The sequence below is a fragment of the Eucyclogobius newberryi genome, unplaced genomic scaffold (genome assembly GCF_026437365.1).
Source record: "Eucyclogobius newberryi isolate DKJ021-1_F unplaced genomic scaffold, fEucNew1.0.hap1 SCAF_4, whole genome shotgun sequence".
NCBI lineage: Eukaryota > Metazoa > Chordata > Actinopteri > Gobiiformes > Gobiidae > Eucyclogobius > Eucyclogobius newberryi.
In genome coordinates, this window is record NW_027316056.1 from 11,654,234 (window position 1) to 11,680,898 (window position 26,665).

Below are 26,665 nucleotides of genomic sequence, written 5' to 3' on the forward strand. Positions count from 1 at the left end.
AGATCACAATTACATGTAAATGCCCCACGTGTGAATTGATTTCTTAAAAGAATAATTCAAACTGGTTCACATATAGTTACGTATAGATACAGATTACTTTGTATGTGGCACTGGTTACTCATGTACTCATATGTACAGTACATATGTAAATGACTCTAGTCCCAGAGTGCATCTCACCTGTCTCCAGCTGTTCCCAGCATCTGAAGAGATGAACATGCCCACGTTGTTGTAGGACAACTCAGGGCCAATGTTACCTGAAGAATATGTACCAAATGCAATATTAAAACAAGCAACAAACAAACTCAATTAACTACGTTGTAATGTATTTTTGAGAGTAGAAAATACTGTAGAAAGATGCAAAGTCAAATCACTGATGTTACTTGTCCTCGTAAAAAACAGGGCTGAATTATTTAGACACGGTGATAAAAATCCAGCGCCATTGAAAATAAGAAATAAAGCAAACCATTATATATTTTGGATGAATAACGTCCTCAAATGTCGCTCATAAACAGAAAGTTGAAACCCTTGACTGTGCATATTATTTTAAGATAAGATAAGATAAGATTCCTTTATTGTCCACACATGGGGAAACTTCATGGTTGCAACGCAGGTAGATACAGAGGAAAATGACAGATAACTTATAGGAAGATTAAACCTCTTATAAACAAAAACTCCTTTAGACAAAACTTCTCATTTCCTAATAAGGAATGGAGGGGAAAAATAAATAAAGATCAAAATACAATAAATTTAAGAAGGAACACAAATAAATGCCAATACTGACATGCCCAAAAGTAGACAAAATACTATAAAAATGTACTTATATAACATTAACAAACAGATACACTTCCCCAAAGTGCTGCACCAGTTGAGTCACCCTCCTGAAGGACCAGCCAAAACTTTTGGGAAACCAGCCTTTCATATTCACCAAACAACTCGGGTCCATCCCCCCCAAAAAATCAGTTTGTCTCTCTTGAATAAAAGCTTGTCAGGACTGTTGTTGCCTGAGTCATCCTTCCGTGCATCCCAAAGCATTTAAATAATATATGAAGTTATTTAGATGCCAAGGTTACATCGCTATGCCAACACAGTGTGACAAGTCGACGGACTCTGAAAGTTTGCCTTGTCTGAGCCTGTCTCCTTCAATGTCTTGTGAATGAAGTGGCTTCTTCTTTGGAGCTCTCACGACTCTTTCGGCCGGCGCGCAACACAAATAGACTCATGTTTGATCCTTCCGTCTTTTGTCACGTCGACCATTTGTTTCTTATTTATTTTGGGGCCAGCTGACGTGTTGGAAACAATGACTAAAGTGAATTGTATAGACAACAGGTAAACTTCAGAATGAATTCAACCACCTGCCACACCAAAGAATCAGCGAATCATCTGAAGACGTGCACTTGAGGTTTGCTGATGCTGCCGAGGTGCAAACATCATCTATTGATCCTTGAGACAGCTGAATAGTTTTTTTTTTTCACTTTGTTTGGAAGAATCAATCTTTCTTGGGTGTCTTCCAGTCAGTTGGCAAATGCTTAACCCACTATTTATTGGAGCTGTATTATTTGGAAACATCCAAATGTAATGATAGTATGTATAATTAAAAGCATTTCTCTTCTGTTTTCAATGCTTGAATTGGGAAAATATGTTCATTGTTCTGTATACCTGATGCAGGGGTGGATAATATTCACAAAAATGTATAACATATTCAGTTATTAGTTTGATTTGGATAAGCAACGATCTCACGGTAATTAAGCAGAAATATGCTCAAATCTGGCAGTAAATGTATTGGCTGAGGTTCAAGAACCTCTAAATGCAAATGGACAGTAAAATTATCCAAGTATACAGCTATATATGTGTGTGTGCGTATGCGTGTGTGTGTGTGAATATATATCAAGTTGCACAAATCATTGGAAAAAAGCTTAAGTACAGGGCTTTAACAACTATGCTGCCCGGATCCAAAATACTTCAGTGCAAATGTTCCCATAAAGGCCTGGTTTGTCAGCAGCTTTAGAGCGAATAACCATTACGTGTTAAGACCTGCCTGGACTGCAGATCTGAGGAGATTTAGTCGGCGGTGGAGTCATTGGTCTCACCTGTGGCAACAATAATCCCGGGCGCAGAGCTCTTGGTGGTGATGGCTCCCGACAAGTACGGGTTTTCTGACATCTGTAGTTGAAGATGGAGCGAACAAAATGGCTGCGAGAGAGAAAGGAGGAAAACAGGAATTCATCTTTTGACATTTTGGCTTTAGAGTTTCTGTGGGTGTCCATTACAGAGGAGTTTGCTGGACTCACACAGTTGACTTTTTGACCAGTTTCAACACCATCTTTTGAGGGCGTGTTACAAAACGTGTTTTAAAACGTCTATAACATTGCTGACTGATGCATTATTATACGTTAGGACTTATAATCACAATGTACCTCACACTACAATAATATCACAATTCTGCTATTCATGTGATAATCGATATAATGCAAATAATATTCTGCAATAAAACATATTTTTAAAGAACCAATGTTTCTTTAAAATTTTAACAACAGTATTTTTTGTTAAACCACCCCCTGCATACATTTGTATTATTTTAATTTTAATAATCTAATCTGTAAATATGTCTAATATATTGCAGAAATATGTTTTCTTTCTCTAAACTAAAACACTGTCATAAAATAATTTTGTAAAATATGCCAAAAAATAATAGGAATAGGACTGATACTGTTAATACTAACTGTATTACCAAAGTACAGTATCACAATAGATTAGAAATTAGAATAGTATTATTTAGGTTAAATAATTGGAGGATTTAACATATTTTCTATTCAAATCTGTTAATATGTCCCTGAAGGCAATCTATTATAAATTATGGTATTTTTGCGTCTTTTTCATGCTGAAGTTTATATTAAACATGAACAATTGTACATTCATATTTTATATTGTTGGTGCACAAGCAAAGGTCCAAAGGTTCCAACCAGTTATTCTTGCAATTAATTTAAATCTACTCAGACTGTAACGACGGTAAATTATTCATAGTTCTTCGTTTTGAAACATATGGAAACAGAAGCAGATTAGTCATAAAATAGACCCCGTACTTTTTTATGTTTGCAATAACTTTGACATGTGACCTTGACATGTTTTTTTATTATATGAGACTTTAACAATATGTTTAGTCTGATCTTATTTAAATAAGTGGCATCATTCAGAACATGATGGATCTCTGTAATCCAATTGTTTTAAATGAATTCTTCCTCCTGCTGTGCATCATGTTGCGCACTTAGCTCCCAGGCAACAACAGAGGAGCTCAATCTTTATTTGAAAATGATGGGGTCAGAAAAAAAGCTTTCCAACAAAAACAAAAACATAAAAAATGATGTTAAATTAATGAGACTCCTGAAGTGAAGCAACCATGCCTTCATAACTTCTGCTAATTGAATTTAATCTCTCATTAAGACAAAAGACAGGGCCAATTTACATTAGCATGTGACGCTGTGTCTCGGGGACACTGCAGACAACAGCAGGCGGTCGGATTTGTGCCGGGAGCAGAGACCAGCGAGCGCCGCTCTAATGGCAATGGCAGACAGCGTGTCACAATGTGAGAACATCAAAGCTGAACAGGCTCCTCAAAAAGACTCTGCAGTAATAATTAAAAGGATGTACTGGCTCCATGAACCTGCAGGGGGCGTTACAGGGATCTGTGTTCACTTCTTAAACAGCGCGAGCACCTCCTAATGCGTGTAGTATGATTCGTGATAACAGCCGGAGCGTGGTGGACAGGCAGGGAGGCGCTGTAATGAGCAGGAAGCAGCGGAGACAAATGCACTTGGAGCTATCTGCACAGCGACGCAACTGCAGACTCTTTGAACACAAGCTGATCGGGTTTATACAGGGGAATGATGAGAAATAACATTCAATAACATTCATAAGAGTTCAAGAACAATCCTCACCCATCACAGTTTAAAAATGTACCCAAAATTGGAAATTTGTTTGATATTATATATATATTATACATCAAAATATATTAAAGAGCACATACTGTATTGCCATTGGCTTTTAAATAGGCTCATGAGTACATGTGCTTTGCCATTTCCTATTCTATAACTGTAAAATGTATATCTTTAGCAGCAGAGTCAAGATTTAGAGCTAGCATGCCATCTACTGACAGCAGAAGGAATTACCATGGGAAAAATGCTACTGTAGGCATGCAGCGCTAAGAACGAATCTGGAGATGATTCATGGACAAAAAAATAGCACGGGAGACCACCGGATCACTGCCTTTAACCTCATGATTCTGAAGCGCGGGAGGACAGGACCTCATTAACAAGATTAATGAAACAAGTGTGAATGACGCTAAATACAACTATTGTTAGAATATAGTTCAGAGCTTCTCAAACTTTTTTCTGGTGCTCCCCACACTTTGAAAAGCTCTGACATAGTTGAAAGCGAGAAAAAGTCAATAATAAATTGCATTGCACTTCTATCACACGAAGTGTCTTGTCTAAGGACACAACATCAGTATGTAGATGTATGTATCAGATCACCAATTCTGACACGGCAACAAAGGTATGTACTGACTGAGCAGACAATCAACAACTGAAAACAATGGAAGCATTCTCTTGTTTTGTCCTCATAGGCCAGTGATACAAAACTGTTATCAATAAAAATCCAATTTGCTTAAAGGTGATCAAAAAGATACAGAACTTGTCCTTTCACACTCATCAAATTATCTGTCTATTATTTCTTTGGCACATCAGTTTGAGTACATTTTGGCAGGACACTGAAATAAAGTTAAAGAGATTTCAGCAAAGAAAAAAAAAAATCCAGATCATCAATCATTCCTCCTACATCACAGAGCTGGTTATTAATATTACATAAATACAAATGTGGCTCCAGGCTATGTCTGGGTAAAAGCAGTGCTCATTTTTTTTATTTTGATCTGTTAAAGCCAAAGTCCCACCATTCTATAAAGCACACAAGTACATATAAAACAGTATAAAAAAGTATATAAAACAAAAAAAGTGCTCAATACCCTTAGAGATGCATTAGGTAACGTAACCCTCAGGCATCAAATCACTTGTTCAAACTTCACTCACCAGTATGCAATGGATGTCGTTCCCCCCCAGGTCAGCGGAGGGCGCCTGTAGCAGCCTCCAGTCTCGGCCTTTGTTGTACGTGATGTAGGTCTTCACTTGGTTGTCCTGCCTTTTGTTTGCAATCAGCATACCTTTGATACCAGCCACCTGAAAGATATGTTTAATATAATAAGAAATTACAATTGAAACACTGCAAAATGACTTGAAATCATCATCACATTGCTTGTTGTGACTAGATTTCTTTCCTTATCACATTATTAACTTGTTGTGAAGGACTAAATGGGGCTCTGTTTCCATTTTTCAAGTGGAACCTTCTATTTTCCTTTTAACATGAAGACCAAAGGAACCTCATTGGACAGACAGATAGCTCTATTATACCATACCTTTAAAAACTACTCCTTTGATGGTATCAAAATTGTTATTGTATTAAATATCCCTTAGAAACCATACTACAGATTATGAAATGTTGAATGTTGGTGTAAAGTTTGTATACAAGCCGTTGTTGCCAAATACAGATAGCAATGATCAGTACGTTTTTTCTTCCAGCCGAGATATGTCAGGTCAACTGGCTTGTTTACAGTTTAAAAATATGATGTTGAGTGTAACATTTTCTCGTTTCTACAACCACACATATGCATACCACCCCTTTACCGTTTGTCTCACTCCTTGTCTACCGTATCACTCCATTAGCTCTGCACTTCTTCTTGCTGCTATCTGTAATTACATTCCCTTATGTCAAAGCCTCCCTGAAAGTACCACACGATCAGGGTCTAACGTGTCCTCCAGGCTTCATTCTGACAGTGCACCTCTGTCTTAGCAATAGACACATCCCTCTTCCCAAAATGTCCTCCTCGTTTTCCTCCCTGGGATTAAACATATCCCTCAGCGCCCCGCTAAATTGTGATCTGCGAAAGCGATGGAGGCACAGTCGCTCCGCCGCTCGGTACTTGCCGGGGTCTGTAGTTATGCGCTTCTTTTTCCATAGGACCACATCCGTGTAAGTGGCACTAATAGGCAGCACATTTGACATTGTCATTGAAACGCGGAGCCCGGGACGGATGCTGCTAACGAGGTCCTCCTGTCCCTGTCTAACCTGAGCTGTCAATCACACACATAATTATTTATCGGTGCCACCTCCATATCGCATGTAGACTGCAGAATTATACCTCAGGGGTGTGTGCAAGCAGGAAAAACATCATAACAACAAAAGTTTTCCTCAGAGTCCATCACTCCACTAAACACAAAGGGATTTCTTGAGTTGTAGGAAGAAAACTATCTGTCTCTATCCATGTGCAGAGGTATAAAAAGTGTCTTGTCATTATATAGTTTCTACAATGTTGGTCTTATTATGCTTTTTAGAAGATGACAATGTTATATTTGTAAAGTTAACTTGGTTCGAATGTTTAAATCTATCACACTTAGACCACCTGCGTGCTTTGACCAGGAAGTTCGAAGCTTGAAATGTTTATTTTAAATTCCCTCTGTAGCCCGTAGATGGAACCAAAGCCCAGTTACTCTGGCCAAACTGTGACAAACTAATAGTGTTTTCTGTAAAAAAGTTAAAGAACATGAAATGCCAAAGTAAAGGAACTATAAAGCATGTTTAAAGGCCAATAAAAATACAAATAATCCATAATATTTGTACTATAAAGAACAAATAATAGGCATTATTTGTATTGGCATAGTCCCCTTCAGTACCCCTGCTTTGGTACCTCATATTTTAGAACTTACAATAACGTCTAATATGAAATAAGATGTGCTTTTATGCATTTCCCATGACAGCGATTGCGTTCTATAGCTTTCTCCCACATGCTAATACTTTCTTCCCTCATGCTAATGCAGGCATGCAGTTGTTATGAACTCAATATGATGGCAGAAATGCTCACAACAAGTCTGCCAATGATTTATGGACTCAAAGAGATGATACCATTAGTACAGCCGTAGGGTAGCCGCATAGGGCTGACTAACAGAGAAGTGGCTCTCACAATGCACCTAAATTACCTCCCCGACCACCGTTGATCCCATTAATTTACTGTAATTTGACAAAATGAGGGTAAAATGTCTTGCCCAATGACACAATGCCATTACATTTGTTTAGTCTCTAAATGGTGTGTTGTTTTTGTTCTGTTGGAAGCCAAGGAAAGCAATGAAATGTTTAGATCATCTATTCAGCATCAGAAAAAGCTTCATCTCTATTGTCACTGAAACAAAATTTTAAAAAAGAATTGTGCTTCAGCGATAAAACGATGCAATATCACCAGGGCATTCACTCTGCCATCTTGCTCTCAAACCAACAGGGAAGTCTACCTCAGTAACCAGCTTGACACCCTTTCTTGGGTGGACCCCCATTTTTTGGGAACAAAACAGGAGAGTACCCACCTTTTTTCTCCTACGCATAGGTCTGTCCCACCAGAAAGTGCATTGAACCACTCACCCATGCACACAGACATCCACACACCAAACACTGGGGGCGAGGCAAGTTGAGAGTCTTGCCCAAACACAACAGCGATCGCACCGCCAACCTGTGGGCCAGTGGATCTGACGGTTCTAACAAGGATGTTTCATGTCTAAAGGGGGATTCAAACTCCCGCTGAGCTACTGCTGTTAATAAACTAAACTAAACTGCTGCCCTTGCTTGTATTGTTTGTAATTCAAACTGCACCATTTCTCGTTGTGTGTGCTTTCAGCTGGCAACGATGTCCTGGAAATAAAACAAATCTGTTTAAAAAAGTGAAATAAATATCATATTGCAAGTACTTGAAATCCCAGGTGTGGAGTGTGGCATTATAGCATTGCATTAATCCCATCATCATGTACTTGCATCAATCAGCTCATTTAACACTGCCTGACAACTGTCCACTTCACTTGTCCGATCAATCACTCCGGACACAACATAGCGAGGTGAAAATGAAACACACACAATTTCTAACACACTGAGACCTCAACGTAATCGCAGTGAAATTTAGAGAGCCACCTGTCTACACGCTTGCAGCAGAAGTTTAGCCCCAAAGTCAACCGAAAATGAGTTTGCGCCACAATAGCTCATGATTACACAAATTGCCCCTGCCCAATTTGATCAACAATGGACTAATCCCTCTAATTTGGGAGATAATGTGTGTGGAAATATGTAATTGATTATTTGGGGAAGGAGTGTGCAACAGTATATAGACTTTGCAGTGTTTGCAAACAGAACTCCTTCAATCTAAAGGCTGGTGCTCTAATGTCTGTTTCATTGGGAGAATTAGCATTAACCTCCAAGCATTGCAAAAAATATGAAAACATTTATAAAAATAAAAACAACAGGCTGTTTTGCCAACCAAAAACCACCATTGCCTTGTTAGAAAACATTACGATTTGCGTCTGGGGGATGTTGCATTTGGAGATAGCTAACCGTTCATGTAGTTAGTTTAAATCCTCATTTCATGTAATAAACATAATAGCGAGTCACAACAGTTATTTTATTTCATCAAGTACTACACATTTCCATGCATTTTATTTCTTTTTAGGAAGCAAAATGGCCAGCACATTTCTGTCTACCAAATCATTAGAAAGAAACATAGCACAGTAAGGCTCAAGGTTTATTTCTTTAGTATTTTATTTGTACCTGTGGACTGGATAGATTTGTTCTTTAGTAAAATCAGACATGGCGTCCCACACAAACATCACACAACTAGACAAAAACACCCGACAATATGTAAAAGCTTACAGCATATTTAGAATATTTCGATTACTGTGTTTAATACTAGAATGTATTAGGTTGTCAGATCATAGATTGTACCTAAAAAAATAGAAACCAGTTTGTTGGTTTATCCATTTAACCTATAAGACCATAAAGAAGAATATGCAGGGTATCGCCACCTGATGTTATCCCACATCACTTGTTTAAGCTCTGATGGACACAAAGCCTTGACTGAGTGACACATGCAATTAAAAAGCCCTCTCGTCTCACGCTGCTTGATGGAAAAGCGCTGCCTCTGCCGCATGGCAATAAAAGCCACGAGCACAAACACGGAAGCAGCTCACCACACACTGAGAGGAAGTAATGGCACTGTTAATTACCACTGTGCCACTGTCATTGCTGCCAGACAATGTATTTGTGATGCTCCACAGATGATCAACACGCTCAAAAATCTGTTGGGTTCAATGCTACAAGTCAACAAACGCGAGCGGTGAAAGGTGATTATTTGTATTCTTCTCATTTTGATGTCATTCATTAATACATTACTAAAACAATGCTTGATCCTCAAAAACACACTGGGTAATGATGCATTGACATGCTCTAACTACAGCAATTAGCATACAAAACATATGGAAGCACACAAACCCCATACTGTGAAGGGAAAGTAATGCCGTAGTTAATTAGCACTCTGCTAGACCGTCTCTTACTCTCTGCAGCGTCACCTGACTCTGGGGCCGTGATAAACTGAGTTCACCGGGAAGCAAATGGATCGAGGCAGTTCAGTTCTACACAAGAAAGACCAATGTAAACATAGATCGCAGCTAGTCACTGATCTAACAAGGTGCCCAAGTCCACACTGTGTGAGTCGTTACATGCATGTCATCTTTATACAGTCAACAAGAACAAAGCGAAAGTAAGGTTCTTTTCTTTATTTATTCAGCTGATCTATGCTATACTTAAGTCTTTAAATTGTTTTGACACTTATATTTTAGGCACAAATTCCAAAATGTGCAACTCAGGGAGAAAACACATTCTTTTTCCTTTTCTTTTCCAAACCTTGACTCTCAGATCAAAACTAATACTTTTGGGAGTAACTTAAAAAAATACAATCACCAATTTAAACACAGAATGCAATAGTTCACCGTGAGACTGTACAGCCTGATCTAGGCAAGAGGTAACATTTTAAATAATAAATACTTTTTTTTTTTTTTTCATAAATAATATGTTTAATATTTCATACACATTTGCGCACATACCTCCCTCTTAAACGCACAGAAACACTGGTCCAGCAGGTCTCTAACTCCCTCGGTACACACGACTGAAAGTATTTAAATCATTCAAATAAGCGGACGTTGAAAGGTGCACCACATCAAAACCACAATGGGAAAAATAAGTATATCGAGAACAGATAGTAAATATAGCCGCAAACGGCAATGATCGGCCCTCGCCACGCCGCCGCCACGCCGCCGCCACGCCGCAAGAGGAGGGGGCGCTAACGCGCCCCAATTGTCCTTTTATTACGCCTACTGCTGAATCTGTGACGCTGTCACATCTTCTCCCCTTTGTTTTACCATCAAAAAGCAATTTTATTTTGAATTCTTGGCAAAATGTGCGGCTTTGCCGCACAGACACCGTGACTCTTTGAATAAAAATGTGGAACTTTTGATGGTCCACCCCTGAAGATGAGTCTCACCAAATTTCAGGTTAATAGGGCTAAAGCCCTGGGAGGAGTTTGTGAAAGTCTAAAGTGTAAACATGTTCTGGCGATTTCCCCATTGGAATAACATGGGAGGTTTCGGTCATCGTTACGGCAACGCCATAACAATTATGACATGGGTCTCATTGACTTTTTTGATGGGGATGCTAAAATTGAGTTGTGTGTCAAATTTCATATAATTTCGCAAAACTAAACATTTAACCTCCATATAAAATCTGTAGGGGGCGCTGTGGCGCCAAATGAATTTATTTCACTTCAAGTAGGTTTAGGGCAAAGAGTTTAACAACTGATTCTAATTTGACGCAATTCGGACTTTATCTGCGCAAACGGCAGAAATTTTAAATATGGGAGATTTCTGAAATTCTAGCTACAGTTTGCGGCTTCGCCGCACCGAGACCGTGAGAGGTATCAATGTAATTTGGATAACTTTTGATGTCCCACTCCTCAGTAGCATTTTCACCAAATTTCAGCTTTTTAGGGCCAACGCCCTGGGAGGAGTTCGTAAAAGTACGACGTTTGGAAAAACTCCGAAGTCATGTTTAGCCATTTTTGAAGCAATATGGCCGACATCTGGTTGGGCGGACGGCGTTGCCGAAATAATATTTTTTACTTCTCTTGTCACCATCTACCTCTGCGCCAAATTTCATGATTCTACGATCAGATTTTTTTTGGGTCATTTCCCATCTCTCAATGCATTTTTGGTACATTTGGGGGCGCTGACGCGCCAATTTTTTTTATTTTAGAAAAGGGAAATAGCCAGAATGTAGAGAGGCACGATTTTTAGAGGTGTGAACATTTTTGTGACTTTTCGTCAATGTTCACTGGGTGAAAAATAGGGGGGTTGGTCCCGAGGAGGAGGAGGAGGAGGAGGAGGAGGAGGAGGAGGAGGAGGAGGAGAAGGAGAAGGAGAAGGAGAAGAAGAAGAAGAAGAAGAAGAAGAAGAAGAAGAAGAAGAAGAAGAAGAAGAAGAAGAAGAAGAAGAAGAAGAAGAAGAAGAAGAAGAAGAAGAAGAAGAAGAAGAAGAAGAAGAAGAAGAAGAAGAAGAAGAAGAAGAAGAAGAAGAAAGAATAATATTCCGATGCGAAAACAATGTTTCCTACCTCATGGTGTGGGTCCCTGGTCACTGACGGGTACTTTCGTTAATTTTGAGTGGGCTCCGCCCACTTTGTGTTTTTGGCCCTCTATACAGTAATAATGTTCAATTTTTGCATTACATGCTTATATGCACGGAACATGCAAGAGATGGGGAACGTATTCGTGAGCTACTTAGCGCAAATGAGTGCTTTATAAGGGGATGACGACCGCGAAGCGGTCGTCATCTCAATGTAAAGTGCTCGTTTAGTGCGCACTTTTGCACGGGCTTCGCCCGTTTACAACGGTAATGTTCCATTTTCCTACTACTAATTAGTATGCACGGGGCGTGCATGAGTGAAGGAGTGCGTTAGTGAGTGTTTGGAAGTGGGCGAGCGCTTCGTGCTCGATTTCGTGCGCACTACGTGTGCACTTTCGCAGCCGTGCTTTGCACGGCCTTACGAGATTAATAGGCCTCTCGCCAGCTTGTGGCGCTCGGGCCTAATAAAGGCTGCTGTTTTATACCAAACATCATTTATTATTCATTTGGAATACATGGATTTTTAAGTTCGATAGATCTGTGTTGGACAAGGTCAACTAATTCAGCTGATTGTAACATTAAATATGAGGGAAAAGTCAGCTTGCTGTGCATTTGACAAAGACTATCTGACTAAACTGCATGGGTGGCAGCAGAGGTCAAAGCCAATGGGTCTGTAATAATCAAAATATGCTGTTTCGAGGAATGGAATTTGAGAATGATGTGTTATTATGAGTCCAACAGTTTTGTGACGGCTGTGGGCAGTAGTGTGAAATAGCTGGTCATTCATGTGGTGACATTGCCTGTGGATGGAGCTGGAGTTTAAACAAGTTACTTTTTCATAAGAATCTGACTCCAGTGTATCTCGTATCAGTCAACACTGATGTTAGTAAAGTGATACTATGCTAATGTGCTGTTTACTTATGTGCATTTAGTGAATGCATTCAGGTTTTGAGTGGTTGACCCGCACATTTTAAATTCCCCAGCGTTCACATTGACAACTTTTATTTTGCAGAACTCCACAAGACAGGAATTTCAATAGTACAAGGAAAAAGCCATAGCAGCACTGAGGGGGTTTTAATGTGTTGGTCTGAATGCACAGGGGAAAACACATTCTGACCTATGGAAATGATGTAATATACCAAGCTTTAGTTTTGAAGAATATTCTAATTACTGTTACGGATATTTAACAGATATGACAACAGACTATTGGAAGTGAGAAAGCTTTTTTTGTTTTGTTTTAGTCAATAATGATTTTCTATCCTTTTTCTGTAAATAAATAAAAACTAATAGTCTAATTGCAATTTTGACGTGTATTGTGATATACACCATTCTCAACTCTCGTCACTAATTCCATGACTTGAAAGGAAGTGAGGTCTGCGGATGGCAAAAAGGATCGAGTGCACAGCTACAACAGGGTCCAGTCGGCTGATACAGGACGCTTTTTCTCCTGGAACTCTTCTCTGTGTTTTGGGTAGCGTTACTTTCATTACTGCGTAGGTCTATTTCTCACAACACGCTGAAGTGTTTGCTGCCGTGGCTCTCTCTCGACTCTGCGGCTGTGAAACTAACCTGACTCTGGGATCGCGGTGAGGAGATGATGACCTAACCAAAACGAATGCGTTACTGTAAAAAAAGTAACAAGCACTAGATTACAAGGGGGAACATAACTAACGCGTTACGTCCCTCTAATTTGAGTACTCTAATGTGTTACTTCCAACTCTGCTCCGGAGTTTCTAAACTGACATTGAAAATGGCGACAGAAGTGAAGAAGTGGATTTAACATTTTAGCATTTTTATGAATATGCAAAATCATTTTAAGATTCCATTCATCAAAATGAACTCCTTAGTCACACTCAGTGGCTGTCAGTCTGTGCCTACCTGCTCCTCCAACTCCCACCTCTCCCACTCACACATCCACACCAGTGTAATGAAGTGTCTGGCACACAAAGGCCGGCGATGGATATTATTGCATTTGCAGTTTGAGAGTTTTCAAAAATAGAACGACTGTGTGACTGTGAATGTCTGTTTGTCTGCAACCCAAAAAATGATATAAAGGTTGCAAAGAATTTATTTCAGCTCATCCACTTCTTGTGAAATACTTGAACCCCAAGCATAACATTTAAAGGCACGTTATGGCACATTGTGATGGATTTATGTGAATTTTGACTGAAAATTGCTATTGGAATATTTCCCTCCCAATTTGGCAATATTGATCACCCTTGCACAGGTTTCAGTCAAAGTTAATTTTGTCTTTAGGTATAACTAATTGGTATAAATAATTTGGTATAACTATAAACTGGGACAAGGGGGCCTTTTTACTCTCACACACCTGGAATACAGAAAACCTGTGTACATCAGCTGACAAGAGACTTGACAACAACATCACATGAAAACTCTGAATCAGACCAAGAATGAGCAGTCAAAACTAAAAAAAGAATAGTGTGTTTCAAATTCCTCTTTCAAAAGGAGCCACTTCACCATTATAAAGACATATACAAAGTGTTATTTTTTATCATGTTGAAATGAATGGATACCTCGGCCCAAAGTGTCAACCTTCAGATCATTGAAGCAGCAGTAGCTAAACAATCATTGAATCTAATCTTCATTTTACGCACACAAATTATGTTAAATTGCTTAAAACTAGAGGGAAGTGGATCTTTGTTCTTAACTGTGTTTGCACGCTTTGTGGTCGACGGCCTGATCTTTTAGTACCTCATACAGATCCAGGTTCTGGTTGCCCCCGAGGCCTCTGGTTGTCTTCACGTTCTCCATGGCCAGGGTGAAGTAAATCCCTCGTGTGTCGGACAGGTAGAGGTTGTACGTGTCGTTCTGGTTCCACTCTTGTACCGCCGCGAAAACCTGCTTCTCATCCGTGCTCACGATGTGTAAATCCTACAATATCAAGACAGCCGTACAGTACAGTAAATCGACAAAAGTTATAGTCAAAGGCATAAAGTTGGCAGACCCTATGGGAGCGGTCATGCTTTAACACATTAAATCTATAGACAGTTATTGAGAAGCAATGAAACATAAGAAAATGATAATAAAATGTCCGAGACCTAATGGACGTTATAAATTCATGCGCATCAATTATTCCACTGCGATAGCACCGAATCACCGTGAAAACCAAAATACTTAAACCATTAACATTCTGGGTACTTAATTATGCTATTAAATGTAAGAGATAAGATGGTGGTTTGTGCATGTCAATGTTGCTGCCAATTAGTCCTGGATTGTTGAAAATGCATAAAGTAGTCTTTAATGTTTTAAAGTTGAGTATTGGAGTGAAACGTTAATGCAGAGTATTAGTGGAGAGAAAACTAGAAACGTAAAGTAGAGGTTCTGATATTGGGGAGTTTATAGTGTGATTATTGGTTAAAGTTTTTAAGTGAAGGTACTACAACTAAACATACATGAGAACACCAAATGAGACAGCCCAGCAATATAAGTACCTGTTAGTTTATGAAGTTCTTCATACATGTCCAATGTCCACAGTTTATAGGGTCTCCAACATTTTTTAAAGAACACATATTGTGCATTTTCTGTGATGTTATTGACCTTCAAACTATTTATCTTGAGTATATTTGCAAAGGAATCTCATATTTTAGAACTTGAAATAATGTATCCACTCAAAGCATTTAACTCTGCGAAGCTGTTCCTCGTTACAATTTTGTTAGCTCCATCTAGTGGCAGTAGAGTGAATCAGCTAGCTTTCCCCTACATGCTAACGTAAGCACACAGTTCATCAATCAATGCAATTTGACGTCATAATGCTTAGAATGAGTTTGGCAATGATTTATAGACTCTACATAAGACATCACAAATCTAGTATGACATCATAAACCTTGGAAATTAGTGTGTTACAGTGTGTTAAATTGCAATCTTATATAATAATAACAATTTGCCAACTGAACAAGTTAAGTTAACACTTTATTGTCCCCATAGGGATATCTTCTGCATTTGACCCATGCTTCAATGCCCCTGGGGCGTCTCCTCAGGAGCGGTGGTCGTGCCTTTCATGACACTCAAAGTGCTTTACATTGCATTATTCATTAACTTACTTACATTGTGGTAGCAATACTTGTGGTCACAGCTGCCATGGGACAAGTGAGAAAATGCTTGAGCATGTGTGTTAAGACATTTTGTTCCATTGGCTCAATTTCTACTAAATGTAAGCTCTTATTCACATTTCAATTACATTTTTTCCTGTTGACTTACTAAGCAGGATCAGTCAAACAAGCGTGAATGAACCTAAATACAAGTACTGAATACTAAATACCAGTTATGTTTTTGATGCCATGGTTGGTCCTTCTATTTCAGCAGATATCAATCAGTATCAATAGGCATATAGCACAAAATTAGAAAACAATTTATTATAATTCCTCTTAATAGCTGTGTGATTTTGTCATGTTTACATTGTGTTAACTTACCTTAGGAAGAGAATACTTTGGCAGTTTGATCTGAATGAACTGTTCTCTTTTGTACGATACGTAGTAGGTTGCACGTCCCGAAGTAGGAACCTGCAAAAAATCCCAAAACATATAACATTTTACTTTTACTTAATGCATGTTAAACTCCATCAAATCCAAACACACTGTTATCGTTATTTTATTCTGAAACCAAATAGGCTGCATATACGAGTCATTTCATTCTGGTCACTCCTCTTTAAGGCTAGATTTCCACAGAGTAACATTTCCCTCCCAGACAGACCCTGTGAATTGAGGTCTCTTGGCTTGCATTCAGAAGGTGCTGCCCTCTCTCAGGTGTCAATGCACTCTGTGGTTTCGAAATAGACTTTGGTAAATATCCTTGTTGGGCGATCAATAGTCTCATTATTCTTAGTCAGGAGAAATCTTTATGTCGCCTAACCGGGGCTCATCTGCCGTCCGCTGAGATAAAAAAGAGAAGTGGTCTTTTATTGGTCTAGACCCGTTAGCAAACACTCGAGCGGTTAAGTGTTAGCTTATGCAGCACAAAACGCATGGCTGATCGTTGTGGAGAATTATCATTAGCCTGAAGGCGCTGTGGAGCAAAACACTTGATCCGTAAATACACAGCAAAGTGATCCCATGGCAGGTCACACTCATCAAGGCTGACAGCAAATTCATTAAAACCTTCAAGTCCAAATGGTGTCTATACATTGTTCCAGCGATCAATAATAGCATTATGATCGGTGACAGGTGATGAGTATTTTTAGACTTCCAGGGGTTCTTAAAGGCTCTGTTTTCATGTAACAGTGAAACATCTGTTTTGCCCTGTACAGACAAAATATAAAAGCAGCTCATGGGAACAAAATCAATCCATACGGCATTGTCTGCATCTAATTATAATTAGGGAAGGGCCGATAGATTTTTTGAGCCCATGCTAATATCTAACATTAGTATTACTGCTGTGGCCGCTATTTGCTGACACTGATATTTAGATTTTAATATCCATAAAAATAATAACAGGATGCATTATGTGGGATGTAATGGTGATATTTTAGCCTTATTGCTTTTCCATGCCCATTTTTCTCATGAGTCTGTTCAAAAAGACAACTCTGACACAGACGGACAGGAACAAATATCAGCACCAAACATCGCTGTGGTGTGATGCCAAATTCAACTTGAAAGGTTTGAAACAAGCTCATAAACTCATCAGGGTGAAGAATTAAGATGATAATATGGATTGTTTAAAAAAGTATTTCTGGCCATCTGAGATTTTATCGCGTACATGATCAACATTATTTGTCAGGTGTTTTGTTTGTTAACTTAATGCAGGAGGAGAATAAACTCAATTAAAAAACACCACTATGTCCCTAAAGCTGATTAAACCAGGATTCAAGCAAATCCGACCAGGTTAGGATTGTGATGTGTGGAATTAAACAGGAAAACTATAATCCAGTCTGCTATAAATAATTATAGACGTTAGGCCAAACACATTGACCCTTGAGACTTAATGTGCACTTAACAACCACAATGTTTACAGAGATATGGTGTAAAAACCACTCTCCATGAATAACAGGTCGTATTATTAGGGAAATAGCATACATTTGCACACGGCTTGCCTGATTAATCATCATTTGAATGGCAGAAATGGTCATTATTTCAATGCCGCTGAGTAAAATGTTTTGGAATTAATTTAATTCCCACATAACGTTGAATATTACAAAAATGGCAACGTGGAAATGAGGTTTAACATTTAAATCTAGCATACATACATTTAGTTTGTCAATACAGTGTATGATTGAGTGTTAAGGACATTTGCTATATTTATAAAAGGAGTAAATGCGATAGGAAGAATCCACAGTCCTGGAGTTAGTATAGAATGTACAAACATAGCAAAGACAATAATATACTTTTATTAGTACAAGTATAGTCTTATTAAAGCTTCACTATGTCACTTTTCTGCATGGCCCTTGTCCTGCTTGTCTCCATGGAGATATTTTTGCATATGGCACTGAATTCCATCTTGCTTTTTTTTTAATGTAGGTGTTACTAATACATAAAAAAAACATATAATAAATCTTATATTATTCTTGTTGTGGGCGCCTCCCCACTGATCTGACCTGTAACTGACCGCATCACCTGCTTGTCTTCATGGAGAGTCTAAGAGAGGAGAGTTTAATTCCATATTGTGGAAGATCCCAAAGAAAGTAATAAAACATCTAGGGCTGGCAAAAATAATTAACTAAGCATAGTCGTATTTTGATCATCAAAATTGTTAAGACGACAAAACAGACTCTTAGGGTGCGGTCACACTTGTCCTTGTTGAGTCTTTATTTGAGCCCAAATTAGTCCATATGTAGGCTTGGTCCGGTTCTAATCTCGGTTTGGTCTCAGTTTAATCCCAATTTTATGCAATATGCAATCAATATGCAAGTGTGAATACAGCGTGAAGCACTCCAAAGCACCCTAAAGTAGTCGAGCCTCAGATTCAGGAGGAGCAGAGTGGTTTTCGTCCTGGTCGTGGAACACTGAACCAGGTCTATACTCTCCATCGGAAGCTAGAGGGTTGTCCTTTGGAGGGTGCTCCGGGAGTACGGGGTCGGGGGCCCTTTGCTCAGGGCTGTCCGGTCCCTGTATGACCGGAGCAGGAGCTGTGTTCGCATTGCCGGCAGTAAGTCAGACCTGTTCCCAGTACGTGTTGGACTCCGCCAGGGCTGCCCTTTGTCACCGGTTCTGTTCATAGTTATTATGGACAGAATTTCTAGGCGCAGTCAGGGGTCGGAGGGTGTCCGGTTTGGGGACCACAGGATCTCATCTCTGCTGTTTGCAGACGATGTTGTCCTGATGGCTCCATCAAACCCGGACCTGCAGCATGCACTGGGACGGTTTGCAGCCGAGTGTGAAGCGGCTGGGATGAGAATCAGCACCTCCAAATCCGAGGCCATGGTTCTCGACCAGAAAAAAAGGTGGCTTGCCCTCTTCAGGTGGGTGGGGTCCTTGGAGTTCAAGTATCTCGGGGTCTTGTTCACGAGTGAGGGAAGGATGGAGCGTGAGATTGACAGACGGATCGGTGCAGCGGCTGCAGTGATGCAGTCGCTGCATCAAACTGTTGCGGTGAAGAAGGAGCTGAGTCGAAAGGCAAAGCTCTCGTCATGAGTTTTGGGTAATGTCCAAAAGGACAAGATCGCGGATACAAACAATCGACATGCGTTGAAGGGACTGTGCCTTGGGATCCCCCCGGAGGAGTTGGATGAAGTGTTTGGGGAGAAGGCTGCTGCCGCGACCCATCCCTGGATAAGCGGAAGAAGATGGATGTATGGATGTTTGACTAGACGGCTAATTGAAAAAGAATATTGCTGAGATGGTCAACTACTTAAATAATAGCCCTAAAAATACTGTATGTTACATAGTGCAGCTATTATTCCAATTATCATCACTGAATTGCTGGTGTGTGCTTCCCCCAAAACTATGGCATTTAAGTTTATGGAAAGACTGTTACGATTGCAGCTTTAAAATGAACTTTAAAATCCATTGCCCGGCCCACAGCACATACTCAACAATAAAACAATTGTTCTCCAAAGGATCCTCTGTCCTGTTTGACCTCCTCCAAGCAGTTGTGGTAAACTCATAAGCACTCAACCTATACCTCCCTTGCATTCCTTCCTCCCCGTTCATATGACATATATGCGTCACACCTCACAGAGTCTGATAGAGATGGGAAAAAAATCGATCGTACCAATTCCTCTTAAAGTTCAAAGTGGCTGTGGTTCTCCCGCATCGATCACCGCCGCGGCCCTTCATTGCGTTTGGGTCTGTTTTGACGTGTGGCTCATGACTCGATTTTTCTCTCTCTTGAACTTGCGTTTGTATGATCGATTACAGGAGTTAGCTTGTCCTTTGTGTTGTAAGGAAAACATTATTGTCTCCATAGGACAAAGTCTGCATTATAAATATCACTCAATGCCTCGACATTTGCACCAGGAGAAGAGATTAAAAACGAGGAACTTTAGATCTTGCGCCAATATTTTGGTCAGAGCAGTACCTTGCAAGAAGATAATCCTTTTAAGACCAGCAAAATGAGAAGTCCAATATGCAACCAGTCAACACTAATAATTCAGCGATTGTGTTTGTCATTCCAGTCGGGAAGTCAAAAGACAATTTATTATGCATCAATAAGTATCATTGATTTCCCCCCAACACACATTGCTGTCTTCTTTGGGTCTTTAAGCTTGTGGTTTAGAGTCAGTATAGTTGAGTTCAACAATTATGAAAACAAACAATTAACCGTTATTTTCATAGTTTATTATTTTATTTTATAGTTTAGTCATGATTAGTGTGAGTTATTGTTGCAGCAAAGATTATTGCTGTTATTTGCTATCAAGTGAAGATCCTCATCATCGAGACATCAAATAAAGAACACAATACTAAAAAAAACTCTTTCTGTGACTCTCAAGTAGCTCTCAAGCTCAATTATGTTTAATTCAAGTCAAAATTAATGTAGATTTGACTAAAATGTAAAATATTTGGAACCATGAAAAACATCATGCACCATCAGAGTTGAAAGGCTGAATGCATTAGTTTGTTGCTCACTTTAATGTATAGACGCGGACCTTTAAAGCCCTTACATGATCCCTTCGTCCACAAAAAGGACCCGTAGCCACACACAGAGCCGTGAGCGACCTACCTGTATGAAAATGTAGTCATCCTGAACAATCAAAGAGTTGATGTCGACGTATCCAGGGAACGGGTACTCTCTGTTAGGCTCGGAGCACGCCAGCGCGCGGCATGTCACGTATTGAACATCTGCCATGGAACAGGAATGAAAGATTTATGAGCCGCTACCAGCTTCATACTAAAGCAGAAAATGTCACCAGCAAAACAAACAAGCAAACCAAGGCCATCAAGATTACATTCATTTTCATTTAAGCCGTTGTGACCGTATTCAATTAATTCTGACTTCGTTCTCGACTATTGTTTTTTCCAAGTCAAAGTATTTGCCAGTGGTTTAGGCTCTTCAACTTACTACAGTAGCATATTTGTTTCATATTTCAAACTAAGAATAGGAATTAGATTGTGTTGTGTCACAGTTATGAGATTGTCTTTTGGTCTGACACAAAAAACATATGAATAATGACAATAAATGAGTATATGCATTGTTATTCATTCTTTCAGTGTTGTAGCCTTTACATTTTACTGTATTCGCACAGTGTTTTATTTCCAATTTATCTTGATTTATGATTGCATTTTTATTCTCCTCTTGTTTTTCTCATTTTTCCATTGTGAGACAGATAAAGCTTCTCTTATCTAATCATAAATCTAGACAAAACTACCGTACAAATATTCCAAAGAACTATCATTTCTAAGTTGAAAACGTTTTTTTTTTTTTTTTTGCGTCTTAGAGCCTTTTGTTAATTTACATGGAGAGCTCATCCGAGGACTGAATTTATAATGCCAGTAGAGAGTTCAGATCTAATTCGATTTATTAACCGCAATGAGATTATTAGCGGCCATGGTGAAGCTATTAACAACTAGCATGCCAACAGCACACTTCCTATTTCGCGGAGGATGAAACGCTCTGTTACGTGGACTCATTTTCACCCTTACTGCGGAAAAATAGATTAGACTTTGACTGAACAACAGCCCCTTTAATTTCAAGGTTAATTCAAGTCTTATTTTCAGGGCTTTAAACCTACGCCACCAAGAAAAAGGCAGCACTGAATTGAAGTAATTTTAATCTGTGCTAGATATTCTCTTTTTTGCAGTGGTTCGCGGCTGTGTGGCGTATTGTAACGGTGCAGCATTTTTCCTTTATTCTTTGACACTTCCTGTGTGTGGCATGTCTACTTCCATCAGTTATTAGTGTAATGATAAAGCCTTCTTCCTTTATTCTTTGACATTTCCTTTGGCTAATTTGCTATGCTACCTGTCAATCATAGACTACCCTGGGCCTCACTGGTTCACATTAAGAGCTTCACCTATGGCTCCCAAGAACTTTGCGGAACGGATTTATACAGGTGGCATTCAAACACAGTATACAACGTTAATTAGTGCGGTTTTTGCCCGGCATGTGTGCGGTTTTCAGAGGAATGCGAGGCTTCAGAAAGCTATTCATTAGCAGCGTCTTTTGTGTGTTGGTGTTGAAGAGAACTCACTGCCGTCTGGAGTGTGGGCTTCCATGTGAACCAGGTCAGATTCCTTGTCTAGGCCCAGCACGGACCTAAAGGAGACAAAGAAAGGTAAAGAAAGAGCGGAATGACACAGAAGTGAAACTAAACCCAGTTACGTTTAATTGTACAGTATTTATCCAAACCTGAGATCTCAATGGAAAGTTCACCTCAAATAATCACGTGAGGGAAATTAGACGACAGACGAGCGGCCTTCATGTGGCGCTAAACATATTCAAAAATTACCTGCCATTTTGAATTTAATACATTTTGTGTCCTTCTACTGCCGCCACAGGACGAGCGGTGGTACTGCACCCTTAGTCAGTTCTGTTTGTGTGACGGAACTTAATGTGAATGAGGAATAGACCGATGACGTCATGAGCTCTGGGTCATACTCTCTCCTGTAGCACATTGAGACCTCCGAACCAACACCTTATTTGTATGTTTGAATAATATTTAGATTGTGTGTACGTATTTTTTGAACCTTTTTCTAATCTACTTGTAACAGTTCTATCAATCATCACCTTGTTCATTTGATTTACCTTTATTTAAACAGGAAAGTCCCACAGAGATTTATACAGATTTTTTCAGGGGAGTACTGGCTCCAGAGAGGGAAGAGCCTATTGTACATGTTTTTAGTGGTAGAGGAAACTGCACTTGTTTGGTTTAATCTTGCATCTTTGTGTTTGATAAAAAAAAACAACACCTAAGAAACAAAAACCCAATCATCTCATGATCACGACGGGGCAGTTGGTGTCAGCCCGCTCCCGTTTGTGTGGATATATCTCAGACTGAAATCTTAGCTCTGTGCCTTTTCTGTCGCCTGTGGATCAGATGAGATCTGCTGCTCCTCCATTCTGATAATATTTCAAATCCCTTGGAGGAAGATGAAGCCATTGTCTTAAAGCAGCCAACTGGACAACTGCCTGGACATCACCGAGGGCCAGACACTGTTTAAATGTCCTTGAAGTGGCTTTAGCGATGTCTTGAATGAATTGCGCGCACTATTAACGATTATACCAGAGTGGCACAAAAGCTGATTTATGCAAGTTACAGTGGATGTGGCCAAAGTCGGCTGTAGGCAGAACCTCACCTCGAAGGGAGCAGTTAAGTGGAAAAGATGTGTGCTTACGTTTGCGATGAGTGCACACTTTTTTGACTTCCACTGCAGGGGAGTGTGCTGAGAGGGGATGAGAAGTGACAGGGACGCCCCAAATCCATTATTAGTCATAGCCTTGAATACAGTGCTTTTATCAGAGAGGAGGCATCAAGAGAAACCAGCTTTTTCCACAGATAAAAAATAATAATTTGGAGTTTATGTGCCATGATGCGGCTGGTGAGATATGTCGAGAGATGTGCATCCGAACGACTGAATACAGAGTGCATCTGGCAAAAGCAGATTCATCTCTGACTGATTTTATCACAGAGCGAGGCGGGAGAGGCAGAAAGGGGTGAGAGAGTGATATAAAGAGAACAAGAAACAGAAATGTAAATGTAAATGTACATTTCAGTTGCAAATGTTCTTTAATTAAACCACAACTTTCACATCTTAAGTGTAATTAACAGAGTTGCTTTGGATCTGGTTTGGCCCTGATTTATAAAGAAAAAGAAGCGCGGGAGGGAGAAACAAAAGAAGAGAGAGAACGTGACAGTGAGGAAGAGAAAGAGAAGAGAGAAAACCAGAAAGAGAGAGATGTGGGGGAAGAGGGGAAGAGTGAGTGACAGAGAGGGAAAACTAACTGAAATGGAGAGAGCAGAGAGAGAGAGATCAATAAATATAGATGGAGGGATTTGGACAGAGAAAGAGAGACAGGTGGTGAGCTTGAGAGGCAGTACGGAGTAAAGAAAGAGGAGAGAGGGAGAAACGATTGAAAGAGGAAGAGAGAACGCAAGAGCGAGGAAGAAATGTGATGACATTGTACTGAGAGGGTAGAGAGATATAGAGAGTCAAAGAGAGAGAGAGAGAAAGAGAGAGAGAGAGAGAGAGAGAGATCAGGCCAGAGAGGAAGAAAGAGGTAAAGAGAGAGGGAGGAGAAGAGAGGAGAGGCAGAGTGAGTGAATGTGAGTGATGACATTGTACTGAGAGGGTAGAGAGATATAGAGAGTCAACGAGAGAGAGAGAGAGAGAGAGAGAGAGAGAGAGAGAGAGAGAGGGACAGAGAGGATGAAAGAGGTAAAGAGAGAGTGAGGAGAAGAGAGGAGAGGCAGAGGGAGTGATGACATTGTACTGAGAGGGTAGAGAGAGAGTCAAAGAGAGAGAGAGAGAGAGATCAGGCCAGAGAGGAAGAAAGAGGTAAAGAGAGAGAGAGGAGAAGAGAGGAGAGGCAGAGTGAGTGAATGTGAGTGATGACATTGTACTGAGAGGGTAGAGAGATATAGAGAGTCAATGAGAGAGAGAGAGAGGGAGGGAATGGGACAGAGAGAGAGTGAATATAGAGGGAAAGACAGAGGGTGAGAGGAGAGAGAAAGCGAGAGAGAAAAAGTGGAGTTTTTGCAGCATCACCCGTCAGTCACACACACTGTTTCCAGCCATTAATATGAGCGAGTCAGAGCAGAGCGCAGCACTCTCTGCATCCCTGAGTAAACAAAATGTAAAGTGTTTGTTTTGGCTTTTCTGAAGTTAGGTCTGATTATAAAAAAGTTTGTTGTGCCCTTTAGCATTCTGCAGTGTGTAACAAAAGAGCTCAGATTGTCGTCACCAAACATTTAGCATGAATGTATGTAAATAGTGCTTTTCATTACGTAAGGAACGTTTAATTTAAGGGACAATATACCGTACTTTCCGCACTATAAAGCGCCTTTAATCTTCTCAAAAAACGACAGTGGGCCTTATAACCCAGTGCGTTTTATATATGGATTCATTCTGGTTGTGCTTATTGACCTCGAATACCTTATATATGAAAAATGATCCGAAATAGACCATTCATTGACAGTGCGCCTTATAACCCAGTGCGCCTTATAGTGCAGAAACTACGGTACTGTACATGAATAGATATGTGTAAATATGTCAGGATTTGCTTTCAAATGTAGTCTTATGCAATGTTTAAATAGTTAAATGCCAGCAGATTAAATTGTGTTACTTGTCAGGAGTCTATGATATTGTAATTGTCTTTTCCAAATTAATCCTTTTGAAATGTGTGAGTTTAGAGTCAGGATAACACACTTTTAAAACGTGTCCTATTGTTTTTGGGGTTTTTAAACGTTACAATGGACCTACAAATAATGTCTTTGGACAGTGGAAAAAGTATAACGTTGTAGTTAGAGTTGATTTTATAGTTTGTATTGCTCGTATTGCTTGTATTACCCCCAACGATCACCTTGTAAAAACAGTCCAGTTCTTCCTTTACGTCCAAACAGGGACAGGATAAGTGTGGGTGTGAAAAAAAAAAGACTCACCAGTAGAATCTGTTGGGCGTGACGTGTTCGTGGACGAGCTGCCATTTCCTCCCGAAGTCCACTGAACTGTACAGCTGCGAGATCACAGAGAGACGAGAAGAAGAGAGGAAGAAGAGGGGAGAGCCTTGTTAGCGAGACAAATGTAGGTTTCAGCGCGGTCCGGCTTCTAATTAGAGCGGCTGATTTAGAAGCGGTGATGGCGAATGTAAGACACGGCTGAATAAATCCGCACATACAAGGTTAGTCCGCAGCTAAGAGCCATTATAAGCGGATAGAGCCGACACCAGAACGACCAGCGCTCATCATTACCGGCTGCCCATTGGAGCCAACATGCTGTCACAGATATAGGCATCTCCGCTCCGGTCTTCATTACTCTCTGTAAATGTGATATCTACTAGTTTTAGATGAATCAGAATCATTTCTAACAATAGTTTGGCGTAAAAGGATGTAAAAGCTGTAATATGTGTTGAAAAGAAAATGAGTGTCTGGACATTTATAAGAGAGGGGATGTCAAGATTGTTAGGTTTATGGTTAATTGTGATTGTTCAAGTCACAATTTACAGTAATCATAAGTACTAAAAAAAATTTGATCATAGTTGTTTGGTTACGGGCTCAGTAACTGTGAAAAATCGTTTAATTGTGACGTTCATTCTCACAAAAATTGTAACAGTAACATTTTAATTTGTTAAGTATACCTTCAAGACAGATGGATAGAAACTGTATTATTTCCCCCCAAAAAATGCATAGAGGTCATTTTCTTTCATTTAAAAAAAACAACAACACAGAATTAAATTTAAAAAAAGCAAAATTAGATATATCTGGTTATAAAAACAGTAAATATAAAACTCTATTAAAAATATTGGAAAATGGGATTGAAATAAATCGAATAGCGAAATCTAAACAAGAATTACGATTCATGTGTCGTGTATATGTTCAGGGTTTTTTCATCGCCTTTGGGTTAATCATCATGTAGTTAAAGAAGAACTAGTGCGATACATCATTATAAAGCTCTAGTTTCTGCAGATGTGCATATGAACATTGTCAGGGCTTCAGAACTTACACCACAGAAGCCCAAACATACAAAAATATATAA

General features: G+C 39.6%; 1 protein-coding gene across 1 annotated transcript in view; it reads right to left on the reverse strand.

Moving 5' to 3' along the window:
* Positions 1-26,665, reverse strand: part of sorcs3a (sortilin related VPS10 domain containing receptor 3a) — a 309,709-nt gene that overhangs the window by 66,256 nt on the left and 216,788 nt on the right. The window contains exons 5-12 of the mRNA XM_072463241.1: positions 25,573-25,646; positions 22,165-22,229; positions 20,697-20,815; positions 16,016-16,105; positions 14,298-14,477; positions 5,079-5,225; positions 2,088-2,190; positions 178-254 (exon numbers count right to left, since the gene is read on the reverse strand). Coding sequence (XP_072319342.1) covers positions 178-254; positions 2,088-2,190; positions 5,079-5,225; positions 14,298-14,477; positions 16,016-16,105; positions 20,697-20,815; positions 22,165-22,229; positions 25,573-25,646 — 855 coding nt within the window. The remainder of the gene's footprint in view (positions 1-177; positions 255-2,087; positions 2,191-5,078; positions 5,226-14,297; positions 14,478-16,015; positions 16,106-20,696; positions 20,816-22,164; positions 22,230-25,572; positions 25,647-26,665) is intronic.